Source organism: Danio aesculapii, chromosome 5, assembly GCF_903798145.1.
Source record: "Danio aesculapii chromosome 5, fDanAes4.1, whole genome shotgun sequence".
Taxonomy (NCBI): Eukaryota; Metazoa; Chordata; class Actinopteri; order Cypriniformes; family Danionidae; genus Danio; species Danio aesculapii.
In genome coordinates, this window is record NC_079439.1 from 12,695,106 (window position 1) to 12,703,746 (window position 8,641).

General features: G+C 35.9%; 1 protein-coding gene across 2 annotated transcripts in view; it reads right to left on the reverse strand.

The window, feature by feature from the left end:
- The window catches only part of nos1 (nitric oxide synthase 1 (neuronal)), a 141,801-nt gene extending 135,369 nt beyond the window's left edge, over positions 1-6,432 (reverse strand). For both annotated transcript variants that reach the window (XM_056457385.1, XM_056457386.1), the window contains exons 1-2: positions 6,284-6,432; positions 1,210-1,954 (exon numbers count right to left, since the gene is read on the reverse strand). In XM_056457385.1, coding sequence (XP_056313360.1) covers positions 1,210-1,916 — 707 coding nt within the window. In that variant the 5' untranslated portion in view covers positions 1,917-1,954; positions 6,284-6,432. The remainder of the gene's footprint in view (positions 1-1,209; positions 1,955-6,283) is intronic.
- Between the last annotated feature and the right edge of the window lie 2,209 nt (positions 6,433-8,641).

Genomic DNA, 8,641 nt, shown 5'->3' on the forward strand with positions numbered 1-8,641 from the left:
GCTCAGTGGTTAGCCCGGCAAGCAATAAGCACAGCCTCACAGCAAGAAGGTCACTGGTTCAAGTCTCGGCTTCTTAAATGAATTAGCATTTGCAAATGTATTCATGAATCAATCATTGCTATTGCATCTCATAGTGATTGATGAATTGTCATTCATTCATAGAAAGAAAAGGCCAGAAAGGGGAAATTGATGGATTTCTACCAAATATTAGCATCATTTACCCATAACTATGTACTATGTACCTATAACTGTCAGTTTGTTTGTGTGCTTTTTATACAGTTTCTATTCTAATTTGCAGTTAAGTGGAAAAAATGTATTAAATAAAATGTAATTCAAAGTATAAATAGCAGAAGTAAACAAACAGATTTTCCCTACCATTAAATATTGATCAGACACCAAATATAAAAGCAGACACTAACCCGCTATAACGTCATCACCAATGACGATCTCTGAATGAGAGATGAAAACATTGGTGAATTGTAGCTCTGACATGGCCATAAGGGATATAAATGACTGAAAAAGCAGCTGCGGGTGAAGATTATTGATCGTAAGTGCTCAGTTTGTGGTCATATCTCAGTTTATCATCATTCATTTTCAACCACTTTTCTGGGGCCGGGTTAAAGGTGCAGCAGTCTTAGAAGAGAACCCCAGACTTCCCTCTCCCCAGACACTTCCTCCAGCTCCTCCGGGGGGATCCCGAGGTGTTCCCAGGCCAGCCAAGAGACATAGTCCCTCCAGTGTGTCCTGGGTCTCTTATGGGAGTCATACAGTACACAATATGAATTCTTTTTCCACTGCACCATGACTTTATATTCAATACTTTATTTCCAGTAAGTGACAAGATTTTCATCTAAGGAAAGTCAGACCCTACTGTTCAAATTAAATAATAAAAATCAAGGCATGATCATATTTTATTTTGTTAAAATAAGCGTAATCTAAAGGCCTTTGCCTTTTATATAAGCCACTTCTGATACCAAATGATCAACTAGATGTCAAGTTATTATTTGCGGTTTCTAAAACTTGGATAGGCGACAAGACTTTTGTCAGGTAGTGTAGTTTGAAACAAGTGAAGATGAGCAAACTATGACAGAATATTAATTCTTGGGTGAACTATCCCTTTAAATTGTCTAAAAACTGCTGTGAATATTACTTGGTAAATTGTTTTGAGTTTTGCCAAAAAGACATTAACGCATTAATAACATCTCTCACCTCTCCACCTGCACCTCTGCGTCCTTTCTATCGATGACTCTCTGGCCCTCTCCGTTAATCTCTTTTTTGCTGTTCTTGATGAGCTTCAGCACAGGCTCGATCTCCTTCAGCAGGTCATTGTTATCCTCCACCCCATTGAGGAGAAGTCCCGCGTGGCCTCCTTCTCTGAGCAGAGAGTCCTGGGACAGCAGGGGAATCAGGGGTTTGTCGTCCCGTGACTCTTTCCTGGGAGTGGAGGAAGAGGACAGGTTTTCTATCGCCCTGAGCTCTTTGGTCATGTTGGGCGTGAGGGGCGAGCAGCGTTCACATGGCCTGCTTTGGGCCAGGTTGACAGGCCTGGTGACCCGAATCGTCTTGGTTTTTCCGTCACTGCTCAGAGTGGTCTCCAGGTGAGTGGTGAAACCCTCTGGTCCACGGAGGATCAGGACAGCGTGGCTTTCGGGTGATACGTTCTTCAGGGTTTCAAGCGCACGTTCATAACTCATGTCGACCAACGGCTTGTTGTTTACAGCCAGGACAATGTCGCCCACTTGGACCAGCCCACATTCCTCCGCCGCTCCTCCCCGGATGAGGTCAGAGACGATGACGGGTGGTTTGCACACCCGCTGCTTGACCAGAAAGCCCAGTCCACCGATCTTTCTTTTAAAGAGGCGAACTGAGATGATGTTTGGCTGTAGTTGACACACGCTGGGCTCTGATTCCTGCATTGTGTCTTACTGTGCGTCAGCGCTGATCTGCGATTGAGCTAAATGCGACAAAGGAGAACAACGTGTCAGATGTGTCAGACATGCAAGAGATGAAAAGATATGCAGAGCTGCAAGACAATGCAGGCTTTTTATTCATTCTGTGACATTTAAGAAAGTGCTCACTTTCAATTAAGTCCAACTATGTATGAATGTAATCAGTATGTACAGTTAAAGTCAAAATTATTCGCACGCCAGGGATTTTCTTTTTAAAATATTTCCCAAATGATGTTTAACAGAGCAAGGAATTTTTCAAAGTATGTTTGATAATATTTTTTCTTCTGGAGAAAGTCTTATTTGTTTTATTTCGGCTAGAATAAAAGCAGTTTCAGATTTTTTAAAAATCATTTTAGGGTCAATATTATTAGCCCCCTTAAGCCAGCGGTTCCCAACAAAGGGGTCCTGGCCAACAAAAGGGCCTCACAAAAAAACAGGGGGTCACGTTTTTTTATTTTTTAGCAGTGGACAATGAGGAGAACGACCATGTTGCCTTAGTTCATTTCATCCCCTTCCTGACCAAAATAAATTGACAAATTTGTAATTCGTCCTCCACAAAAAAGACAGAGTCTCACTGATTCGCCTTAAGCAGCTAATACTTGTGACCCAAGCATACTGGACCCAGGTTAGGAAGCTCCAAACATTCCGGGTCGCAGTGCTAGCAATACATGAAATGCAGAAAATACCAAGATAGTTACCTGAACTATGGTTTTATTCCATTTTCTCCCTGACCCAGCCACAGTGCATTATCTGCACCAAAGTTCTTGCTAATGAATATACAAGGCCATCGAAATTAATAAGACATTTGCAGAGGACTCATCCCCAATACCGCAACAAGCCCAAAGCAGTTTTTGAAAAAGAATTGACACACACCCAAAATGAGATGAGGGACAACACAGCTACTGACAAGAACTTTTAAAAAATTGGCAACTAATATAGAGCCAATTAAAAGGATAAAGACTTACATTTTTCAGTTACAAACGGCCTACTGATGTTTTGCTTTTATGTTTAACATTAGGCTATTGTTTATGCATAAACATATCTAGATATAGTAATAAACATACTGTTTGTTTGAAAACAGCCTTTTTTGTCATCCTTACTGCAAAATTATATGAGCGATAAAATCATTAAATGTTACCTCACAGGGGCCTCACAATATTTTCTGGGGGAAAAGGGGGTCTCAGGCAAAAAAAGGTTGGGAACCCCTGCCTTAAGCAATATATGTATTTTTTGAATGTCTACAGAACAAACTACTGTTATACCCTAATTTGTCTAATTAACCAAGTTAAGCCTTTAAATTGCACTTTAAGCTGGATACTATCTTGAAAAATATCTAGTAAAATATTCTGTACTGTCATCATGGCAGATAAAATAAATCAGTCATTAAAAATTTGTTATTAAAACTATTATGTTTAGAAATGTGTTGAAAAAAATCAATAACACTTTACTTTAGGTCACAATTCATGCTTTTAATGACTGGCTTATTATCTGCCTATTATTAAGTTATTAACTATTAATAATTAGTTATAAAGCAGGGATGTACAGATCCGATCACCTGCAGGCTCGATCACGCAGTTTCAGACTCGATCGAAAATGGACGTTAACTCTCGATCAGGACTCCGTGTATGTGTAAATATTTCTGTATTCTCATAATTTTTTAACACATCTATAGTTATGCGGTGGCACAGAGTTAGACCTCTTTCTTGACTTCACACAGAAACAGCAAGCATGCGGAATGACATCACTTTGTTGCAGAGACGCTATTGGTTAAATGCCAGCAAAGTAGAACACGAAAGCAGCTTTAAGCAAAACGCGCGAGTATGTCTGCGGTCTAGAGGTATTATAAAGTTGATGACGACAACATAATCATGGCAAACTGTGAGATATGTAAACTTGGGATTGTCTGCTGGGTACTTTAAGTTGAGGTGCTGTTTGTTTTATATTAGATTTTTTTTTATATTTACTGTTGCACTAAAGTCCAAAAGTGAAGAATTTATGTTATTTATTACTTGATTGTTCAAGCTATCTCACAGAAGTGCTCTGTTTGTTAACAGAGTTGTTGAATGTTAAAATAAGGTGAATAAAATAAAAACTATGAAACTTCCTGGATCTGTTTCTTCGCTCTTCTTTATTCTTTTTTTTTAAGAATTATAGAAGTATCAGATCGGGTTTCGGTAGATACTCAAAATCCAATGACACTGACTCGAGGGCAAAAAAAACCTGATCAGGACATCCGTAGTATAAAATGTGATCTTATTCTGCATCCCTACTACAACCCTAAACCTAAACCCAACTTCTACACTACTAATAAACAGCTAATTAATAGTTTATTAAGCTTGTAGAGGTGGTTAATGGTTTGTTAATACTGTGAATTGGGACCTAAAGTGTTACCAAAAAATCTTTGTTCAATCAAACAGACATTAGGGAAAAAATATATAGAGGGGCTAATAATTCAGGAGGGACTTCAACTGTATGTAAGGATGGTTTAAAAGAAATAGTTTAACCACAAACTATTTGTTCTGAGCTTGTAAACTGGAAGGAAGAAAAAAAAAACATTGTGTAGAAGACAGTTTTACAATGAATTCGCTGCTTAATTTCTAATTAGCTGGAAAGAACACATTGTAACATTCAACTAAATGTGAGATTAGAAAATTAAATAGTGTTTTCCTCCATTCTTTCGGTGCTGTCATTTTTACATAAAAAGGAAAGCAATGAATGAATTTCATCTAATGTTGTCCACACAAATAATATTTAATGTAATTTATAATTCTTTCAAACATGATACATTAAATGAACTGTTAATCTAGCTGAACTGAGGCTGAATGATTGCATTCAGTGATCAGGTTTGTGACTTATCAACTTTCTCCTACAAAACCCTTCAAATATCTTCAGAAGGCTTGAAATATAAAGCACTGAAGATTCCTCCCAATTCTGCTTTGGAGGTTCACAGAAATAAAACAGCATGACACAGTTCGGAATGATATGAAGGTTAGTAAATAATGACCAAATTTTCTTGGTTTTTGGATGAACCGCTGATGTACTTTGAATGCGATCCATTATTTGTCTGAAAAAGCCATTCAGTTCAATTCGTCACGCTATTTTTTTTTCCTTTTTAATAATTTCAGTGATTGAGTGGTGACTCACTTCACAGTGTACAAGCTGTGAACGTAGACTTCAATTCACTCTTTCCTTTCTGTTGACAAGCCAGTAGCGTTTCCTCCATGTGCATCAAGCTTAGGCTCGGTTCATGTAAGAAACACTAAATAATCTACAGTCCTCCTGCATCTCGCCTTTCTTGGCAGCATGAAACGCATATGGCCTCGTGTGAACAACTATTGTCCAATTCTATCAGAATGCGACATTACCAATTCATATTTAGAGTCACGGAGAGAGATATTACAACTGAAGGGGCTGATTTGTAATGGAAACAATAAGCAAATACACAACTTTAAACTGCACCGCAGCTTTATAGCAAGTAACTTGTTTACAATACACTTGTTTTCAGGAAATTAAATAATGAAAAATGTATACTCATTTGCTACATACTGTATGACATTTCCATTTAGGATTTGCATGTTAAGGCTTTACAATAATATATATTGACATTTTGCTTGTTTGCTACAGTTTAAAAATGCTTCTATTATTCACAGGTTGTTATTTAAGACAAAATATTATTTAATATGCCTGAATTAACCGTAATGCATTAGGTTTTCTCATTAAAATCAATTTAACTGTTAGTTCAGAAAGAAAAGCTCTTGCTTTGCCAACCGGTAAACATGTAATATTCTGAATGTCCTGATAATACACTAAAAAAAGCATGATTTTCAAATGTATTAATGGATTTTCTATCCAACATAAGCTTTGCATGCAGACGATGTGATCATTTTACATTGAAAAACGCTACATTAATTGTAAATTTAATAAATGCATAGACATTTCTGTAAAAAAAGCACCAAAAAGATTGAATACATAAAATAAATAAGAACTGAATACAAGACTACATAATGTTGATGAAGTGCATGCTTCAAATCTAATTTGCCTTTTTACATGCAAACACTTCAAATACAAGGACTTTTAACCTCTTATGAACAATATTATTACATTTTGTAATAAAATCTACAAATGTGCAGAAGTTAAAAGAGCTGATCTCATGCATGCATGTTCAACAGGACACACCAGTTGCTTCTGATGCATCTTGAACAGCTACACATCCTCACCAAAATTTGTAAAACAATTACACAAAATATCATCGTAAATACTGTATGCATTTCCCAAAGCCTGTCAAATTACAGACGAGACATACTTTTGTAAGCATAAAGAGCCGCGCAACTTACCTTTTAACTTTCTCAATAATGCCTCAAACAGTGCGGTTTATCCCCTTGGCAATATTCCGATGGAAGGCTGTGACTTTGCTGTCGATGTCCCACTCAGAAGACGCGTGGCATGTTTGCTCGAGCCGCTGTATAAACACGCAGCGCGCGAGAAAAGCTCTGCGCTCCTGCCGCTCCGGTGCGCGAGCATTTATTCCGCGCGCACTGCTGTCATTCTGTCATCCATCCCTCCCGACGCGCTGCCTCCCTCAATGGGAGGGTTTTACAATCCTAGTGCACTGGCATCTATATGAGGACGAATGGCGTTTTCACAGTACTATTTGCACATTTTACATTAAACAAGACGAGTTGGGTGTTAAAGTAGAACGCAACATTTGTGTTTACTGTGAAAAAAGACGACTGGGGGATTATTCTAACGCCATTATAGGTAAAACTACAACCATATGAGTAACGAGAAAGTGGTGCAATATATTGTTTCATCACACGTGGCTGTGTTTTTTCCATATTATTTTTAACTGAGGGCAGATAGCCTATAGAAATAATAACGGTACTTTAAAGTTTGGCACACAGAATAAAAACTGCTATCAAGCTAATTGATTGGGGTAAAGTAGGTTTTATATTCGCACATTCGTTCAGTGACAACTTGTGACATGCTCCCTAAATTGTTTATGATGGTACTTTAAATATTCGGTCTGAAATAATGTGCAAGTATGACTTCAAGACAACATTATAGCACTATTTATGTGACTGAATGATGGTGTACATTAGTCATTAGCTGTTAATAATATTTTCCCTATTTATATTTCGCAAATAATAGTTTTCTGACATTATATTAAGGAGAAAGTCCAAATGTGCAAATTATAAATCAACCTTACCTCAATAACCAATTACGCATCATTAGAAACAAATTTTGACATTGAAACCCAATAATTTTACTTTTGTTCATGCAATTAACTTGTATATACATAATGTATAATTGTATAACATATATGTATTAACTTTTAAGACAAGCAGCCTAAAAGTTTAACCAATTCTTCAATCAGAATATAGCCTAATTTTATATCATAACAGGCCCATAGCCAGGGGGGTTCGGGTGGTTCGAAAGACCCACCACCTACTGAAAAAGTCAAGAATTTGGCACCTATAAGAGCTCATTTGTCCAGTTTTTCACAGTAGGCCTTCATAAATTGTGAAAATAACCAATAGAAGGACCCAAGACAAATTTAATTTTAAATTATTATTTAAAATGGACCATTTTTTATTCTAACATTTTAACAGTACAAAAAAATATACATACCAGGGGGTAAGTATAAATCAAATATACAGAATTTACATATGTAATAATCAAATAGTTTGTAGAACATTGTACAATTCACAAAGTTTTAAAGTGCGTATGGCTTTCTTATTTAAAGTCTGACTATACTACTAATATATAAGCATAATTCAGTCATCAATAAAATTCGGTTTCTTATTGGTAAATTAGCATTTATGAATGTGAAATTTTGTTAGCAAAATAAGTAAATTAATTTAAAATTAAATTAAAGTTTTCTTTGGACTAGGGTACATAGTAAAGCCAAAAAGTTAATTTTCCCACAACAATAAAAGAGGTTTAGAACCCTGAAAATTGTTAACAATAAAATGTTGCACTTTGTTGACTGAGTATGCACAATGATAAAATAATGGTGTAAAGCGGTCTCCTCATATTCATTACAAAAATACAATTCACATCAATTCCATTTTTAAATGTTTGTAAATAATGTTTTGCTGGATAAAATCTGTGGAGAAGTTAATTTAGAAGGATATTTCTTTATTTTATTTCTAACATGATATTTCTGTGGTAACAGCCACACTTTTTCCATCAAATCAGTTGACCCTTTAATAAAGACATCCAATAAGTTTGAATCAAATGGACCAATTCTTTCTGAGAAAATGAGCTGGAGTTTGTTATTTGCCTATAGGCTACAGTTTTTAATTTAAAACAAGTTTTAACAGATTCCTAATTTTTACTATTGTTTTTTAAATGATGGATGATGATAAATTTGTTAAAATTTTTCATATTTCTTTGTTCAAAAATGTCTATTTAAAACTCTAATCTCATTACATTATTTATAAAACTGTAATAATGGAGTTTAAATTGCACAATTGTAACACTTTGTGGTAAAATAGTATGGCAAGCACTTTGACAAAAATGTAGGAAATATTTTGTTGCATCAAAAAGTGTGGTGATCACCAACAAACAAGCTAATAAAACAGTGCTTAAAACGTCACTAAAATGCAGTATTTGAACCTCATAATTTAAAAGCAAAACGAGTCGAATAGCTGCAAAAAGGTCTACTTTGTGAGAAAATAGGCTGGCTACAG